The sequence below is a fragment of the Poecilia latipinna genome, unplaced genomic scaffold (genome assembly GCF_001443285.1).
Source record: "Poecilia latipinna isolate Pla-1442-1.1 unplaced genomic scaffold, P_latipinna-1.0 Scaffold3694, whole genome shotgun sequence".
Lineage (NCBI taxonomy): Eukaryota > Metazoa > Chordata > Actinopteri > Cyprinodontiformes > Poeciliidae > Poecilia > Poecilia latipinna.
The window spans coordinates 20,899-39,888 of NW_015116310.1; the positions used below are offsets into that span (position 1 = coordinate 20,899).

General features: G+C 38.2%; 2 protein-coding genes across 3 annotated transcripts in view; one reads left to right on the forward strand and one right to left on the reverse strand.

Annotated features, from left to right (window-relative positions):
• The window catches only part of LOC106941478 (dual specificity protein phosphatase CDC14A-like), a 21,032-nt gene extending 9,583 nt beyond the window's left edge, over positions 1 to 11,449 (forward strand). The window contains exons 3-14 of the mRNA XM_015024525.1: positions 5,029 to 5,104; positions 5,206 to 5,298; positions 5,397 to 5,476; positions 6,564 to 6,630; positions 6,740 to 6,802; positions 6,956 to 7,043; positions 7,586 to 7,816; positions 7,893 to 8,031; positions 8,754 to 8,967; positions 9,050 to 9,141; positions 9,799 to 9,930; positions 10,018 to 11,449. Coding sequence (XP_014880011.1) covers positions 5,029 to 5,104; positions 5,206 to 5,298; positions 5,397 to 5,476; positions 6,564 to 6,630; positions 6,740 to 6,802; positions 6,956 to 7,043; positions 7,586 to 7,816; positions 7,893 to 8,031; positions 8,754 to 8,967; positions 9,050 to 9,141; positions 9,799 to 9,930; positions 10,018 to 10,066 — 1,324 coding nt within the window. The 3' untranslated portion in view covers positions 10,067 to 11,449. The remainder of the gene's footprint in view (positions 1 to 5,028; positions 5,105 to 5,205; positions 5,299 to 5,396; positions 5,477 to 6,563; positions 6,631 to 6,739; positions 6,803 to 6,955; positions 7,044 to 7,585; positions 7,817 to 7,892; positions 8,032 to 8,753; positions 8,968 to 9,049; positions 9,142 to 9,798; positions 9,931 to 10,017) is intronic.
• Positions 9,096 to 18,291, reverse strand: LOC106941479 (WD repeat-containing protein 78). Of its 2 annotated transcripts, none has more exons than XM_015024527.1 (8): positions 18,079 to 18,291; positions 17,611 to 17,765; positions 17,104 to 17,264; positions 15,677 to 15,801; positions 15,486 to 15,584; positions 13,795 to 14,018; positions 13,523 to 13,676; positions 9,096 to 9,177 (listed from the first exon to the last, which is right to left on the reverse strand). In XM_015024527.1, exons 2-8 carry the CDS (start codon positions 17,721 to 17,723, stop codon positions 9,148 to 9,150), a joined length of 906 nt encoding a protein of 301 aa, XP_014880013.1. In that variant the 5' UTR covers positions 17,724 to 17,765; positions 18,079 to 18,291; the 3' UTR covers positions 9,096 to 9,147. The 2 variants fall into 2 exon arrangements, with proteins under 2 accessions (XP_014880013.1, XP_014880012.1); XM_015024526.1 differs by lacking the exon at positions 9,096 to 9,177 and adding an exon at positions 10,577 to 12,544.
• Positions 18,292 to 18,990: the final 699 nt, after the last annotated feature.

The window sequence follows — 18,990 nt, forward strand, 5'->3', positions numbered from 1 at the left end:
CACACACACACACACACACAGGAACTCAGAACTAGTTGTAGTCTCCAGTTGACCAAGCATGCATGTGAGCGGAGTTGAGCCACAGGTCACACGTCTCTGATATTATTCAGACTCATCACTGGATCTTAAACGTCTAAAAAGATTCATATTGTCACCTTCCTCAAAAATTGGCCTAAATATTTTTTTTTTTTTTTTTTGCATAAAAAAAACAAAAACAAATCTCCACCTGTTTCTTTCCAAATTATATTTTAGGCAAACCAAATAAAAAAATAAAAAAACAATACAAAAAAAGGTAACACTTTATTTGAAGGGGGGTGAATAAGACTGACATGACACTTTCATAAACATGACATAACACCTGTCTGAAGTCATGTCTAACAGTCATGAATATTTATGACTGTTGTCATAAAGCGTCATTCGGTAAATTATGACACTTTTAATACAAAGTTGACATTATTCAAAATGTCTTTGTTATGACAACTTGACATTAACCAAGAAATCATTACTGTTTAAACTTTACCTTTAATAACATAAAGTTACCTAATTTTTAAAGTGCAATCAATAATACTTTTATAACAAATTTATATCAGTAAATTGTGTCATGTCAGTCTTATTCAACCCCCTTCAAATAAAGTGTTACCCCAAAAAATAATGTAGGCTATTTTGTTTAGGAAGGTGACAATATTAAGACTTCTGAAATCATATCTATTACTGTTTTAATAACTGCTTTCAAGATCTTGAACAATTAAATTTTGATTCACCTTTCCTTACAGTTGACACTTATTTTTCTTATTTAGTAACAAACAGTGATTTAAAACCATATTTTTCTGTCATAGTTATGACTATGACTATATAAACTAAAAGAAAATAATTATTTTCTCCAAAAGGCAGTCTGGGGATAAACACTGAAATATGAAGCTGAAACAGTCTCAATATTTACAAATTCTCAGAAAGATTCACACTTATATTTCTGATATATTTGATTTACAAGCTGCTTCTGGTCTGCAGACTTCACTGCATTTGTCTGGGAATGTTTAGGCTCCCCTGCCAAGGCTCAATACAACCAATGAGATATCTTCCTTGTTTCAGCCAATCGTGTGAATGGACCCCACGTTGGGGTAATTGAAGCCAATCACAGTCTAGAGGACCACATAAATAGCCATGGGTTGGATTTGGCCTACGCCATGAGTTTGACATGTGCTGTAGATGCTCAGAATCCAAATCATCCTGACAGATTTAACCTCACTGATAATGATTCTCTGACAAAGTGTGGCACAAAGCAGTGAGCCATGCAAAATGAGCCAGAGACTTCAGACCTATATGACTCCCTCACCTTCCAACAGCCACTTTCATGAGTTGACGTTCTGCAGGTATTTGTATATTTTTGAAGGTATTTTAAATCTGATCAGGGAGATTTCCTTTTTCATAAAATTAGCATATTTTGATGATAATGAGCAGTTTGGTGGAAGTGCCCTTTTCTAGCTTAGGGGCTTTAATCAGTGTGTGATTATAATTCCACATTTGTATTCATAGATAAACCAGAACACCAAGGTGTTTTTCACTACAATCCTTTTTCATGTAACCCAATAGAGAAATCTTTTTATGGTTAGGCTCTGTAATGTGCATATGTCATTTTGAGGGGAGGAATCCAAATTAGTTTATGTTTGTGACCTCATTCATGATCGTGGTTAGCTCGTGCTTATGGCTCCATGGTAAGATATAGGCCAAGATGAGATCAGCGCACCGGCTGATGCAGAGATTTAGAACAATCTCCATGATGGCGTTCAGACCAGACACTTAATCATGTAAGCAGACACCACCAGGCTTCACGTCTCTGGCACTTTAAATGTCATCATCGTCAGACATCAAAGTGGAAATGATCAAATAAACACAAAGTGCCATTATTCTAGCCATAAGTACCAAATTCATACTTAAGAATATTTTACTTCAAACCACCATTATTAACAGAATGACTGTAAATATGTAAATAAAATAAATCTGATACAGAAACAAATAAGAGGTTAAATACTATAGAATCTAAAGCTTTTCATCAACATCGAATGAATCATACCTGTTGTATCAATAACAACTGAGGTCACAAAGAGATCCCCTCTTTCAGTCTCTCTTAAAGTTTGAATATCAGCACTGGAATCATGCAAGACTAGCAGAGACCAGTATGGTTGGTCTGCTGATCCCATCAGATCCCATCCAGCAGAGGGCAGAGTGTCCTTCCTTTGCTACAGGATGTGGAGTCAGCACATCAAGTTAGGTTCAAGCAAAGCGAAGTTTTTCCTCTTAAAACTGCAACTGACTCTGGAAAAGGTGCTCTGTCACATTATGGTGGATCCATTTATTTAATGCTGTTACAGCAGTAAAGAGTTCAGACTAAGTTCATTAATAGTGAATTTCTATCAGGCTGGTCTAACAGAAAATCCAAAACTGATTAAGCTACATTAAAGCTACAGTTTAGTTACTGTATGCAAAAGTTACATGTTACTTTTCCAAAAAAAATTTTTTCCATAATTGTTACAACTATCACCATGTCCTGACCAGGATTATAATTATAATAGTATTTGATTTTTTTATTATAGTTTACTTGGACTTGACTTGAATTAACTAGTCATTTAGCTAACATTATCTGCATGCAGCACCATAGCTACTTAATAGCTATGGTGCTATGTTTCTTGTTTGGAAGAAAACTGCCACCTTTTTTTGCCTTTTGGCTCTGGCTGGTTGCTGAACGTGACTAACTGAGCAGCTCCGCTCAGCTGCTGCTCTCCCCTCATCATCAGATCCACGTCATGATTAGTGATGGTTGGTTGAGGACTCAAATGCAAAACAGTGGAGAAGAGGAGTTGACAATGAAAAAGTATTTATTGAAACACGTATGAACAACAACTTACAAAAATTCTACAGAAAGCCAAAGTAAGACTGAAAACATAATTCAAAGGAAAGCAAACCGGAAAACATGAGGAGTCACTGGGGGAGCAGAATGGAGTAGTAATGGAATAAACCAGCAAGGAGTGACTGAAAAGAGAGGAGCTAGAAGAGGCTGATTGCTGAAATAGATGCCTCTTAAAAAAAACTCAACAGTTGTAACCAGACTGTGAAGGGTGGATTGGTTAGTAATTGGTGGATCATCGGTTCAATTCATGGTCCGCCAGCCCTCGTTGTTTGTGTCCCTGGGAAAGATACTTGCTTGCTGGTGTTGGTCAGAAGGGCTGATGGCACAAAAAGTTGCAGCCTCACTTCTGTCAGCCTGCCCCAGGGCAGCTGCTGCTACAATCCAGTAGCCTGCCATCAGCAGTTTGGGTCCACTTTGTTTTTCTTTTATATTATTTCACTTGCTGGCATTATTCAGTCTTTTTCAGATATTTCTTACCACATTTATGCTGATGAAATTCAGTTGTATTTTTCATTTAGACTGCATCAACTGGACAGGTTGGCCATCCTCGTCCAATATTTGTCCCGTATGAGTGGCTGGCTCTCCAGTAACTCTCTGATTCTAAACACCAGTAAGACAGAAACTTTGATTATTGCTCACAGTCACTTGCATAAAAATATCAGCCAGAAAAATTGCATCCTTCTGCCCAGTAAAATCACAGGTTAAAAATCTAGGTGTCACATTTGTCTCATCATTAGGTTTCGACTCACACATTAAGGTTCATTTAAGAAATATTTCTAAGATTAGACGAATGATCTCCAGAGTTGACTTGGAGGAAATCATTCATGCTTTCGTGTCCTCTCGTCTGGACTACTGTAATGACTTTTTTAACTGCCTGGATAAATCCTCAATTTCACGATTGCAGTCAATACAGAATGCAGCAGCCAGGTTTCTCACCCAATCCAGTAAATTCTGTCGTATCTTTCCTGTTCTATATTCACTGCTCTGGCTCCCAGTTGATTTTAGAATTCGTTTTAAAGTACGTGTGCTGACATTACATGGCCACTCCTGATTATCTTTCAGTTTGTAACTAAATATTCTGCTGCTTGTGGTCTTTGTTCTCAAATCTGAATCTCCTGGTTGTTCCACGAACACTGTTAAAAACTAAAGGGGACCGGGCCAGTTGGTGGCCCCAAGGCTATGGAACAGCTGGCCCTTGCAGCTCCGTTTTTCTGACTCTGTGGAGGTTTTTAAAAAGCAACTAAAAACATTTCTATTTTCCCAGGTATTTAACTCTTGATTTTATTGTGTTTATTATGTTGGTTTTATGTTTTGTATGGTTTCAAATTGATTTTTATTGTACAGTGCTTTGTGATTTCATGTCTGTGAAAAGCATTTTATGGATAAACTTTACTTACTTACTTTGAGATTTCAATTGAGATATAAAGGGCTTTATAAATAAAATGGATTACTATTGTTATCATCATCATAGGGTTATGGTTAATAACTAAAGAAAAAAGGCATAACACTAATAAACTCAGAAATGCCCAAAGAAAACAAACTAAGAACAAACAATAAAACTCAATATGGACTCAAATGGATAGCTAAAGGTAAGATCTCAGCTTAAATGAACATAGAAATCATAATACAAACCCTAAACACCCCAGAATCATGACATGGAGCACCTGCAGCAAATCTTTTACTCCAGATTACTGACATGGCTGGAACATCTGCCAGCCGGAGTCCTTCTATGTGGCATTTGCATTTTCTTCCTACTTGTCTGTTATTTTCTCTTGGTAATCCAGTTCAATCCAGTTTACTTTGGGTGTGTGTCTGATGGTCCGACCCGGTTCAGGTGTGGCCACTGATCAGCCAATCACCAAAGGAGAGCGCGTGTGGTCTGGAAGGATTAACAGGAAACTGAAAACGAGCATATGTCCTGACTACGTCCTGTTTTCTAACATTTAATATTAACATTTAATAATGTCAAAGTAAATGTCAGCCATGTTGGATTTTAAGTGATCCATTTTTACATTCTGATACACTATATCTCATTGTTACATAAGTTGTTTGATTTTTTTTGTTTTTTACTGTTTGATAACTAAAACCAACCAAATTGAATTACATAACACTGTATGCTCTAGTTTCTATGCAGACTTTGGGCCCCTAAATCTTGCAATGCTCTACAAATACTGCTGCAAACTCAACAAGAAGCTCAAGGTAATGCTGAAAGTTTTAACCAATTAAAATGTTGTTCCTTCACCTTTATTATTTATCTGTTGGTGATTTTTTGTTCCTTTGCTGTTTTTTTGTCTGGCTAGTCCTTCACAATGTCTAGAAAGAAACTGGTTCACTTCACCAGCTATGACCAAAAGAAGAGAGCCAACGCTGCTTTTCTCGTTGCTGCCTACTCTGTAAATATTTCATTTTCCCCCTCATTCATCACTTAATCAGTATATTTCTTTGTTTAGTTGCTCACTGCTACTAACCCAGTTTAACTTTTACTCTGTAGGTTATCTATTTGAAAAGGAGTCCAGATGAAGCCTACAGAACTCTGATCTCAGGAAATAATACTCCCTACCTGCCATTCAGGTACAAACCCACAAACATGCACCAGTTAGCAGCTTTCTGCTTGTTGACAAAAAGAAAATCTAGGTACTTGGAAATCTAACCAGTTAATTAGTTACTTTACACCAGTGGCTCATCTGAACCAAGCGTGTAACACTAGATCCAATTCAGGACCCTGGATGATCATGCTGCTTCCAATGATTTGGGGGAAAAAGGTTCATTTTTCTGTATTTCACAAATGTGGCTGACACAAATCAGAATCTCCATGGTGGTAAAGTTGCTGCTGTTGCCTTGTTGTTGCCCCTGACAAACATTACTGAATGATGTTTATTGAAAAAATGTTAAAACTGTAACAACAAAGCAAACAGCAGAGAAAGTAAACCAGCTGTAACTCAGGGACAAAGGAGAAAATCAAGGAGAAAAGCGGGAGGAGACAGCGAGGAATGGAATGATCAGAAGAGCCAAATCCTCAGGGGGACAAAGAAACCAGTCAGAGGTGAACCTGAGAGCGCAGACAGGAGACGGATCACAGCTGGCTGAGGGAAAGGAGAACAATGAACTAAGGAAGGAGAACCTGTGGAAAGGAAACTAGAGAACTGAAGGGGAAAACCTGGAACTAACAATAAATAAATGATTTAAAGAAATAAGTCCAGATGCATGGAGAAGAATAAATGCACAAAGAAACTAACAGAATGGAATAAACTAAGCTCAAATGGCAAGATCTAGTAATAAAACTACAAAGACAGAAACTTAAATCATCCCTCTGTTATCTACTTCACATTTTTCTATGTTAAATATTTTAAGCTATAGATGGTCAGTTGAAGGGCAGATTCATTAAAAAACTGTGAAATAGACTTTTAGTTTATCTTACAGTTCAGTATGACCTTTCTGCTCACCTGATGCAGTAACAGAAATATACATTTTTATCTGCAATGAAAACCTTGTGTGAAAACTGCAACAGACATTGCTAATGCTAAGGCATTAGCACATTGCATGACATATTGTACATACGTACATAAACATATTGTAGCAGTGATCTGATAATAACATTATTTACTGTCATGCGATGCAGAAGTTCCATCTGCACTACTAACGTCTACGTGTCCCACAGGGACGCGGCGGTGGCAGAGAGCACCTTCAACCTCACTGTCCTGGACTGCTTACAGGGAATATGGAAGGTAGTGGGCACAGCTCGCCTCTCCTCATGTTTCCATCTCCTCCCTCCCTGGAGTGACAGTTGGCTTCTCTGGTTCTTGTGAACATTGTTATTACATTTCTCTCTTGCAGGCATTGCAGCACTGCTTCCTGGATTTTGAAACTTTTAGTTCTGAGGAATATGAACACTACGAGGTAAAAGTGATTAGCTGTGGCAACCCTTAAGTTTGATTTGGATTTATTCCATAATAGTAATTGTCAGCAAAACTATAAAGGGTTTTGATATCTGTGTGAATAGTTGATGCACATTATTCAGTAACTTCCATTTTTTGCTGTGTCTGACTTCAGCGAGTTGAAAATGGAGACATGAACTGGATCATCCCAGGAAAAATTCTGGCTTTCAGCAGCCCTCATGCTCGAAACAGGGTGGAGAACGGTGAGTCGACGACTTCTCATTACTGCAGGGAATTTCAAAGGAGGAAAGTCTTCCTTGGTTTGCCTTGCTAAGCTAATGGAATCATTACGCCTTTATAAGTCAGGACGATTTCTTGTCTTTCTTCATCTTTCATCATGAAATAAGATACATCTCAATGTCTTTTGGTTGGATTTGAAGTGACACAAAGTAACTACAAAACTGAGAAAAAGATGGAAAATATATTTGGTTTTCAATATTTTCAGCAAAGGCAAATCTGAAAAGTGTTGGTGTACTATATTGATTCAGGTCTCCTGACTCAACACTTTGCAGAGCCACCCCTCCTGCCAATTCCAGCTGCAGGCCCTCTGGAATTTGTCTCTAGTAGCTTTGAACGTCTGGAGACTGAAATGTTTGCCTGGTCTTTGTAAAATAGTTCAAGCTCAGTCAGATAGGATAAAGTACGTCTGTAATTGTCAACTTTGAAATCCTGAAATAACATCAAGTGTTATTTCTTAAATCCACTGTAACTGGGTCCTTCTTGGCTTGTCCTTGTGAATTTTAAGGTTATCCTCTCCATGCACCTGAGGCGTACTTTGAATTCTTCAGCCAAAACAACGTGACTGATGTGGTCCGCCTGAACAAGAAATTGTATGAGAGCCGACGGTTTGAGGATGCAGGATTTGAACACCATGATTTCTTCTTCATGGACGGCTCAACACCCTCAGACCTGATCGTTAGACGCTTCCTGCATGTGTGTGAGAGCGCAGAGGGAGCTGTGGCCGTGCACTGTAAAGGTGCGGTTGAATGTTATTTTTTTTCTTGCACTTTAAGAGCCATGCATAAGCTAAATGTATCACTTTCCAATCTCAGCTGGTTTGGGCCGTACAGGCACCCTGATCGCCTGCTATCTGATGAAGCACTTCAGGTTCACAGCAGCTGAGGCTATTGCTTGGATCAGGATCTGCCGACCCGGGTCAATCATTGGTCCCCAGCAGAACTTCTTAGAAGAGTAAGCTTTAGACTTTGTTAAGGCTGAACAAGAAAAACTACATTTGAAATTTTTATTTTGATGACGCCTGTTTCTAGAATAATTTGTCATATTTTAGATCAGTATTAACTCAATTCCTGAGAGAAACTCAAGAAATCTTTCATGTTCATGAATGGATTATGTGGAGTGTATGAACAAGTATGCCCAAAAAACCTTAAATATGGTGAAAAGTTCAAGATTTACTGTCACTCATGTCAGAAAGTGAAGCTCATATTACATACATTCACTACAAATAGAGTGTAATATTTAAAATATTTATTTCTTCTACTTTTGATGATCATGGCAAACAAATGAAGTAAAAAAAAAGTGAAGTGTGAGCATAAGCTCATTTATACCTTCACTTTTTTCTACATCCATTATCTATTTGCACATTTGTTTGTAATACCTTGTGGGGACGATTTTCCTGACACATACTACATTGTGGGGACCATTTGCTCCTTGTGGGGACCAGACTTTGGTCCCCACAAGGAGAAACCCTGTTTTTGGGTCAGGGGTCAGAGTTAGGGCTAAGGTATGAATTGAGTTTTGGTTGGTTAGGGTTAGGAAAAGGGTAAAGGTCAAGTTTAGGCTGTACAAATGAATGGAAGTCAATGGAAAGTCCCCACAAAGATAGCAACACAAACGTGTGTGTGTGTGTGTGTGTGTGTGTGTGTGTGTGTGTGTGTGTGTGTGTCTGCATGCAGGAAACAGCACAGCTTGTGGGTTCAGGGAGACGTGCATCGCTCCAAACAGAAACTTGCCCAGCAGAGGTTCAGTCGACAGCTGCAGCAGCAGTACCATCTGCCTGGTTCTGACCCGGTACCACTGGGCAAACAAGAAGCAATGCCTCATCTGGTTACAAGCATGAATGATCTGTCAATCAAAACCACTCTGTGCAAATCCTACAGTTTGGATGAAGTGAGTCATTTAAGTTTTTGGCATCGGTTTTTAAGCAGTGTAGAAGTATAGTCAAAGTAATGCTGTTTTTTTATATGAGCAGAGCAACTGTAAGGAAACCAGTCTGACCCAGGGAGACAGTCTGAGAGCAGTGAAGGGAAAACGGACACCAAGATCAGCTTCCTCCTCTTCCAGGTACCGTCATACAGCAGCAGGTCCCATGTGATTATCCTTAGGAGAAAGAAAAAAGACTCCTCAAAGCTTAAAATTCAAGTTAATACAATATTAGTGTGCATCTGCTTATAAATTTGTCTTCCATCATCCTGGGTCAGTTAACAAGTTCCTTACAAGGAGCAAGAACTGCCCTGACCCGAACTTTTAATTCTTACCCCTCGAGGCAGCAGTGAGGGGTGATTCATATAGGGACAGGAAGTTGTCACAACTGGCAATGCCCTCATAGGAAGTACATCCTGTAATTTAGAAGCCTGTAAAATTACCTAGAGCAGTCCAACTGGAAGGAGCAGTATTTCTCCACCACAATCCACAGTGTCTGGAATTAATATTTAAATTGGTATTGCAGCACTCAAATCCTTCATATTTGCTGAGCAGCTTTTTGCATATTTCTCCTGGTACACTTATGGTTTATCATCAGTGTCTGTAATGTCTCCTTGCCATCACCCTAATCTTTAGCTCCATCCATCCATATGCGCACACACACACATGCACACACACACACACACACACACACATACACACACACACACACATACGAGGTCACAAGGAATGTTGGTGCCTATCTCCAGTGTGCATGAAAACATAAAGATGCCAAATTTCTTTCTACCGTTCTTTCAGGTCAAACACGTCAAAGGCGTCCCACTGTTCCATCCTCCCTCCCCCTAAGTCACCTAAAATCAGCCTGTCCCTTCCTCCATCCTCTTCTAAGAAGCTTAGAAGAAGCTCTTCCACTGTCACACAGATCAAGAGGTGGGTGATGCTGGGCGACACAGACACCATTTTTTCTTGTTCTCTCTTTCCATCTCTAACTTTGACACTGCATGCCTCTCCCCTCAGCCCTTTCAGCCTTAGTCTAATCAGCACCAGGCCTGCACTGATTCACTGAACTCAGCTGGGAGAACAAGGTTACGGATCTGACAGTGAGCAGATCACAAAACTGGATCAGCCAGAGTCTGGGAAGGCCTTAAACATTGTGTTCATGAAGCTGTTGAACTGTGCTTCATTGATTTGCGAGAACATTCGATGAACAAATCAACTGTTAAGAATTATATTTTCCCTGTATTAAGCATGAACAACTGATGCTGGTTGTCTGAATATTAACCCAGCAACACGTTGCTTTTGAACTGCTGATGTCGACAACAGACCTTTTAGAGATGAACTGACAGAAGTTTTCAAGTGAGGCAGGAAGAACATGTTTTGTGGCACAAACAGAATACCTTGAAGACACCGCTCTGTATGGTGCTGTCATCCAGACTTTGACTACACCCATCGTCGTCTGCTAGAGACAAACCAGCTGAATATTACCACAATGCTGCCACCTGCTGGACAAAGACAGTGACCGATGTTCTGCTGGGAACCTTTTGCTTCTTAGGCTTATTTTTGATGGTGATTTTTCTTTTTTATGTAGGATGATGCTAAAACACTTGTTAGAATGTCTCATTGAGCAAACAGTGGAGAAAATAGCAAAAGTAATAATCCCAACAATATAGACAGTTTTGTTTTTTTAAACATTAATTGGAATTTATTTTGGCAACAATAAATCAAAATCCTTATAAGAAATTTATCACAATAAATACAATATGACAATACGATAAATGCCCTCCTCTAACTGGAAGTAAATCTAATATTTAAAATTTAAAAGCATATGGAGAAAATAACTCAGTGTTGTATCCTGTATTGTGATGACCAATTTAAAGCTTTTCTTTCTCATGTTAAAATTAACAGGCTTAGAGTATAATGATAAATTCATATGGATGTTAAAAAAAACAACAACAAAAAAACCAAGACAATGAAGAAACAGGAAACAACTTTATTATTTGAGGCTTCATATAAATGAAACATGTTAGTTCAGAACATACAACATGAATTGACATCAAACATTAGATAACACTCCTGATAAGAAGAAACACACATTTTATTCAACAAAACAAAACACCAATACTTTCTATCATCATAAATGTTTGGGGGGATTTTTATCCCAAAACATTTTTAAGTATTAAATGAATTCTATTTGTTTTATTTTTTTTATTTTTTTTTATTTTTTTTGCTAATCTCTAATCTTGTTATGCAAATTATATTTTTATTTCAGAACTGTTACGATGATGGTGAGCTCGATCAGAGGTCAACGATGACCTTTGATGGAGTTTACAGAACGCATTATTTAAACAGTAGTTTTTCTCTTAAATGATCTTCTTGATGTATGGTTTGTTCCTGACAGTGTTGCAGAGTTTTCATCCTTAAATGAAGAATAAAGGCTGACATAATGTGAGAATTCATCTGTTGTAACTGTGATACCATTTAGTGATTAGTTGTTGCTCAGAATTGTTCAGGTGTGTACAGGCTGTAATCTACACAAATACTCTTTTCTAGTGATCATGCTTGTAAAATGAATGCTCTGAGAAGATGTCACCATCAAAATTACATTTTATAACATGCATGTTATTCCAGTCCAGTTCTAATACAAAACAGACAGACCCAGCTGATCATAAAGTGACACTTTTTTAAAGTTTCCAGTCAGAAAGCCAGCAGGTTGCTCTGAATCGTCCCTTCTACAGCCTCTCTCTTCCTGAGGAAAAGCTCAGGACAACAGTGGAGAGAAATGTCCAACAGAACCAGGCTCGAGATTGGCTGCTATATATTACATTTTTTTATTAAAGATTTCATTTATATCACCATGCTGACCAAATCAAAGACTGTACTGGCTCAACATTGTTGGCTAATAAATCACTGAACAAGATAATAACTATTAGAGATGCACCAGTTAACCTGAGATTAGAATCAGTTTGTTTTCCTTGGTAGCTCTGAACCATGATCAGCAGGTTAAATACTGAGATTATGATAATAATTATAATAAAATAATTTACATTAGTAATGCATCTGAATTTGACCAGTTAAGATGCTGTTGCAGCCTGAATGACTCGCATTCACCAGAAGCAGCTTGTTTCAGTGAAATTGCTACTGTGGTTTATGTTCTGGAGCAGTTGGTTGTATTGTTGCCTTGCAGCAAGAAAGTCTTGGGTTCAAATCTTGACCTGGAGTCTGGATGGAGTTTGCTGGTTCTCTCCGTTCATACCTTGGTTCTCTCCAGGTACTCCAGTTTCCCCAACAAAAATGAGGCTGTTAATCAATCTCTCTAAATCACTTCTGTGATGGACTGGCAACCGGATGGACCTCATCTCCAACCCAATGGCTACTGGAGCAGGGATAAGCTATTGATGAAGGATGGATGGATTTAACTTGTAGCTGCAAAGTTGTAGATACATTTAAACTAGAGATGCATCATGGTGCTCTGGGTCCACTACATCAAAGTCTCCTGAAGTTCTTTGGGAGATGCAGAGCGGAGGAGGTCTTGAATAACATCTCCCTGAAACATCAGGTTCCAAATCACATTCTGAGTGTGTTAAAGTGTCAATGACACAATAAAACCATTTAGATGATTTCAAATGAACTACTGTGATTTCACTTTGTGTTCACAGAAGATTTTAATAAGTATTTCTCACAGAATACTGTAATGCAAGTTGAGTAATGCTGTTGGATGCAGATAATGTTAGCTAATTGATGACTGTATAATTGAGTCCACTCAATTAGTGTCTGTTTTCATTTACATCGTAAGTTTTATACCAAAAACATATCATGATAAATATCATTGCTGTTACCCATCACAATACATATCACGATATGAATTTTATGCCACATTGCACTTCACTATCTGTAACTAAAACTAAATCTGTCTTGGTAATCTTCTGTTTCTCTGCTATATTCTTCTACGTCTCATTTATAGTTGCTGCTCATTTTCAGAAAACATCATGCATCGGAAAATGCACCGTTAAAACATTTTCTGATGCAGAATACTTGTGTTTCAGGGAAAAACCCTTTTTGGTAGAATGAAAAAGGGTTATACATTGAACACGCATGGTTTACTTACTATGAAGGACCCTCTGGTAAAACCAGCCCCTTGTTCAAAGCTTTGCTTTGTCCAGAGGGTCCGGACCCTCGGCTATTGAGAAACAATTGTTTGCTGGAGGAAAGGACTCTACTGAAGCTTAAATTAATTGGTTCTGATTTGACCAAATTTCTAAGGAATAGCTGTGACAAACGTAGTGCACCAGCTGATAAAGCTTACCAGAAATTGCATGTGAATTAGGGCCATGACATCTTTGCCAGCAATAAAATGTCATAAACATTCCTCTTGCTCTGACTTTAATTGCTCAATATTTGGTCATAAATGACCAAATGGAGCTAACTAAATTATTAATTAAATGATGATCTTCCATGTCTGGATTTTGGTACTTCAAAAGATACATTATGTCCCTTGTATGCCTGACATGTTTGTGTGATTTACCTGGCTGCTCTCTCCAACATGGAGGTTCTGCAGCTGGTACACCGTCACCTGGCCATCACTGTCTCCTACCACAACACAGTCTGTGAGGGATGCAAACAGAAGGGACGTCATCTTCAGTCCAGGAGCAGCAGGCTGCACGATGACTGGGTCCAAGCTGGAAGATGGAAGTTATAGAATCTGGTTCACTTTCTCCCCTTGTTTCCAGTTGTTTTCTGCGTGCTGATGTGCTTACTGGCAGAGTGAAATGAAACAAGCAAATTCCTCAGACTTACAAGCTGGAATTCAGGTCCCAGATCTCAAGCTGGCCTTCGTTAACAGCACTGAATACTGTGGCATGCTTTGGAGACCACCTGACTTCACCCACCGGCTGGTTGGAGGTGAAGCTTAACAAAGGGTTAATGCAGTCCTGCTTCCAGAGTTGGATGGTGGAGTCAGAGGAGCAGCTTAGGAACACATCAGGATGGAGAGGACACCATGTGATGCAGTTCACAGGACACTGTCAGGAAACACCACAAACATAAATAAGCCACTCAAATTATGTTATTTATTCTAAGGATTATTGCTTCACATTATCGTGGTTCATAATCAGTTCCATGTAGATTATTGTGGTGCTACTGTTCCGTTCCAATGGCCAACAACAGCTGCAGGTTCCTAGAGAATTATCATTTTGCTACAGTCGGGAGTGAACAAGCCACCAGAACTGGGGTTTGTGAAACTTACTGTTGTTCTCAAAAGTGCACAGATCCTATTGTGATGTATAAAAAAAAGAAAAAGAAAAAAAAAACACAGTAACATTAGAAATCATCTTAAAAAATCCAAATTAATGTGGCACATTCTGTGCAGAATATTGTTAGTGCAGAGACTTTAAAATTTAAAATCTAAAGCCAGAGAACATCTGGTATGTACTGAGACTCCCTGATGAGAGCAAATAACAGCTGTTGTGTTGCTATGCTAACATGTTTTTCATTCAAAACGTTTTCAGTTTTTACTTTATACCAGACGAACAAAAAATACTCTAGTCAATTTAAAAATACCATTTTCAAAAAGAACATTGTCCAACACGCTGCCACCAAGTGAAGCAGAATTCTGGAATCCACAACACTCCAGTTTCCGCCAAGGTCATGTAGAACTTGCTCTTCTACATACTACAAATTACTTTATTTATTGATTCAGTAAGTAACCAAATTTTATTCAAAATTAAAACACTTTTTGGGCCAAATGTTTGTAGTTGATTCTTTAAAAAATGATTGACTGCTGTTAATCAGCTAGACCTGTTATGGTAACAAATTTTGCTCAATGATAAATTGTCCCAGAAATTATTGCAATTATTGATAATATTGTTGTTTGAGACAATTTTCAAGTAATATTATGGTAATGGTATAATAATGCGGGAGCACATTCTCAAAGATCAATAAACTTTAAATATTAATGAACATTTAACACTGGGACTGAAAGACATTTTACATTTCTGAAATAAGCAAAACTACAGAAACACCCAATTTAATGAATTACGACATTTCTGTAAAGAAAATTGTCCTTCTAGTTGTGACTAAAGCAAAAGACTGAAGACTTTCATCATCCAGTTTTTGGTAGAAAGAGAGAAAAGAAAAAACAATAACTAATTCAAATGGAAATTATTGAGCTTGTTTTAATTTATCATGACAATAATTGATTTATTGCTTATTGTGACAGGCCTGACAGGGTTTACAAATTAGTCTGTGGCTAGAAAACCTTTGTACAAAACAATAGTTGCTTGTTTTTATCATGTAACATTGTTTACTGCACTGCCCTTGATGAAAAAAACTTGAATTGAATTAAAATGATTTGAGAAATTTCCTAATCGCATCCCACCGTTAACAGTAACATTATGTAAGAAAGTTTGACTTAGTTTTGGTGGATTTCACTGCAGTGGAAGAAATAAAGTCTCAGAAAGAGGAGGTGACTTTTACTGTGTCAAACTTACAAAATGTTTCCTGTAAGTTTCCAGAAACTGGTGACCGTTGGAGCAGGAACACTTGTGGATGTTACCTTCCCAGGTACCAGTCAAATAGATGTTGGAGTCCTGTAGGAGCATGGTGCCACAAACAGAAACATGCTATGAGCCAGCTGGCATATGAGCAGCCAGTAACTTATAGATATTCTAGAGCCTCTTACACTTGGATGAAAGTCAAAGCACAGACCAGGGGTGAGAACAGACAGCACACACTCTGCTGTCTTCTCTGGCTTGTTCTGTTCAGTCTTTCTCAGGGTGTTATTCATCTTCTTGAGCTTCATCAGGTCTATACAATAACCAATTAAATATTCAGTTGTTAATCTTATTAAGAGCATATTCTTAACTGAAGAAAAAAAGTGACTTTAATGCATTTTAACAAAACAACGCCCTACTCTTAATATCCAGGTTGTTTCACAACTAATGTAGTGAGTTTAGCTCTTTTAAGTGGGAATAAATTTGCTCACAGAAACATTTTAAAGTCTTTTCAATCTTAAAGTAATAGTAGTATGTGTTGTCCAGACACATAGAGGAAATGTCTAGCACAATCAAGTAACTATTACCTCTAGTTGTTATAAAAATGGTATATACAGGGTGGGCCAAAAGTTTTCATACATAGAAAAAATAAACATTTTATAGTGGACAACCATTTTTATTTTTGTGTAATCGCTGCACATCTTGGACTACTTCATGGTTGATCTGCAACATTTCCAGTTTTCTGAAACTTGCAAATAAGTTTTGCCACAGTGTCGTGTGTGATGCTGGTTCCATGTTTTCTGTTAAAGTTTTGTGCAACCTGCGACTGCTTCCCGATCCATCCATCAGTATAATTTCAATGCTTTACTCTTTTGTCAAACACATCTTCTTGGGTATCTGAAATATAAAAGAAATATACATTTTACATTCTCCTATGTATGGAAACTTATGGCCCACCTTGTATATCAAATGTGACTTAAAAGAAATTGAACTTTGATACTTAGCACCTTGAAATTGGGCCTCTGTCTCTTTAAAAACTCCTGCTCTTTCTGAAACTCCACCTTCAGGAAGTCATCACAATATCACTCCTCTATTAATCCTTCAACAACATTTTTACAGCTGTTGTATTGAGAAGTAGCTCACAACGAGCTCAGCAGATGCACAGTTCCACCAACTGTTTGCTAATTGTTACTGGCTAGTCTGAAGGAGTTGAGTAACTGGGGAGCTTAGAAGGGCTGCATCTTGAAGGTGGCACTAGGTCCACCCAGGAGTTCTGCACAGCTGAATGGTTGCCATGGGAGATTAAAAGAATTCTCAAAACATACATGAAAGAATCAAGGCAACACTCCACATATGTTTTTGATAACATGATGTAAAGTTCAAAAAAGTTTATTAAACATAACACTGTCCCTTTAAATATCTATATTAATTCTTCATATATCTAAACATCTTGTATTTGGAACATATGGGATATGCATCTTGTTTTTCACATGAAAATGTTAGGAAAATCCATAAAGGCTTTACATAACTTAATGTTTCATTTTGTTTCTCTTTGCCTCAAAGAGCACTGTGAGCTGGAAATTGAAAAGGCAGATTTTACAGTGGAGAACTGTACCTGTACAGTCAAGGCCACCATTGATGACAAACCACTTGCAGATTCTGCCGTCGGCTCCCACAGAGTACAGAGATTCAACCTTCTCCTCTCCAGTGAAGCTCAGTTCTTGTTGGTTCCACCTGAGCTGCCACACTGGCCCAAGGTGTCTTTTGGCACATTCACTGCATACCGGAAGAAACAGAACAGCAACATAGGAAAGTAACTCAGGGATGTACCATATGTTGCCATTTACATTGGCATTGGTGTTAATTATCAAAGTTTATTTCCATCTTGTTGCTGTGTGTATTAAGAGAGGGCGTGTCATAGTGACTGTGGGTTGTCTAACTGAAGCACAGAAGGAATCTCAACAGTGTGATCATTTCTTTACAGTGTGGAAGAGTTAGGAGGAAAACCCATATCTATTCCACAGTTTGGGCCGGTGTCACTACTGGCCTAAACTTTCATTTCGGTGCATCTAATTAAATAATGATAAGAGAGCTGCACCATCCACCAACGCTCATTCCTCACCGGCTGCTGATGAAAGGTGACTTATTATCTGCACTCTGCATATTGTGGATAGCAATGCTGCCGTCACACATTCCCACAGCCAGCTGCCCAGGGCTGATGGATGAGAAATCCATAGTCGTTACAGCGCTGTCACAGTTAATGATTCGCTCAGGCCACTGCAAGAAGAGAAGAAGGAAAACAGCTGAAGCTTCGACATACCTAACCAACCAATGGCCTATCTTGAAGGACAACTAGAAACTGTAACAATGACAAGACAGAACAAATGTAGTAGAAATCACGAGTCCAAAGGCTGCTGAACATTCTATAGACTGATATGTAGAGCTACTTGCTGACAGTGAAGCGGTAAATGGCCTGTACGTGTACAGTGCTTTATCAAGTCCGGAGGACCCCAAAACATTCAGTCATTCACCCATTCAAACTACACAAATATCTGTTTACTGAGGAGACATGAACTGAAGTCAGTCATACCGTCGGGTTCTTAATAGACCAGCAGCACACCAGGCCTGGTCCATGGTTTCTGTAGTCAGTCTCACCATAACCTACAGCAAGGAGGTCCTAGCACAAAAACACCACAGTCAATGTTATGATGAGGTGAAAATATCAGTGGCAATAACTGTGCAATTATATGACAGACACATCAGAAATTTTGTTGTGAGGTTAGGGTTAGAAGTTAACAACCAGCTAACTAGAGCTAACAACTAACAACCCTAACTAACTATCCAGAAGCTGAAGAAAATAGCTTAGTGGCCATAAGACCAGTATAACATCAATGGTTGGTGGAAATGCAATTTATGATTCTGCTCTACGATACTGATAATTATTCACAAAGGAAATGAGGATAGAAGGCAATGCCTCATCAGTGGTATTTTGTGTGAAACATGTTAACATGACAATAGAAGAAGAAAAGCGTTTCTGGTGAAACTTAGGGCCAAAGATTCTGGATTCTAGATTCCTACTTAATAAAGTCATGATTAGTGGGAAATTATTATTTCAATGGGTAACACTTTATTTGAAGGGGGGTGAATAAGACTGACATGACACTTTCATAAACATGACATATCACATGTCATGAACATGAATAAGCCTTCATGAATATTTATGACTGTTGTCATAAAGCGTCATTCGGTAAATTATGACACTTTTAATACAAAGTTGACATTCAAAATGTCTTTGTTATGACAACTTGACATTAACCAAGAAATCATTACTGTTTAAACTTTACCTTTAATAACATAAAGATACCTAATTTTTAAAGTGCATTCAGTAATACTTTTATAACAAATTTATATCAGTAATGATTTCTTGGTTAATGTCAAGTTGTCATAACAAAGACATTTTGAATAATGTCAACTTTGTATTAAAAGTGTCATAATTTACCGA

Coding starts and splice junctions, on each gene's coding strand:
- LOC106941479 (XM_015024526.1), bottom strand. CDS start 17,723: ATGGATTTCTCATCCATCAGCCCTGGGCAGCTGGCTGTGGGAATGTGT. Junction 15,585..15,676: donor GCTTTGACTTTCATCCAAGT/GTAAGAGGCTCT, acceptor ATGCTCCTACAG/GACTCCAACATCTATTTGAC. Junction 13,677..13,794: donor TGGGACCTGAATTCCAGCTT/GTAAGTCTGAGG, acceptor TCCATCTTCCAG/CTTGGACCCAGTCATCGTGC.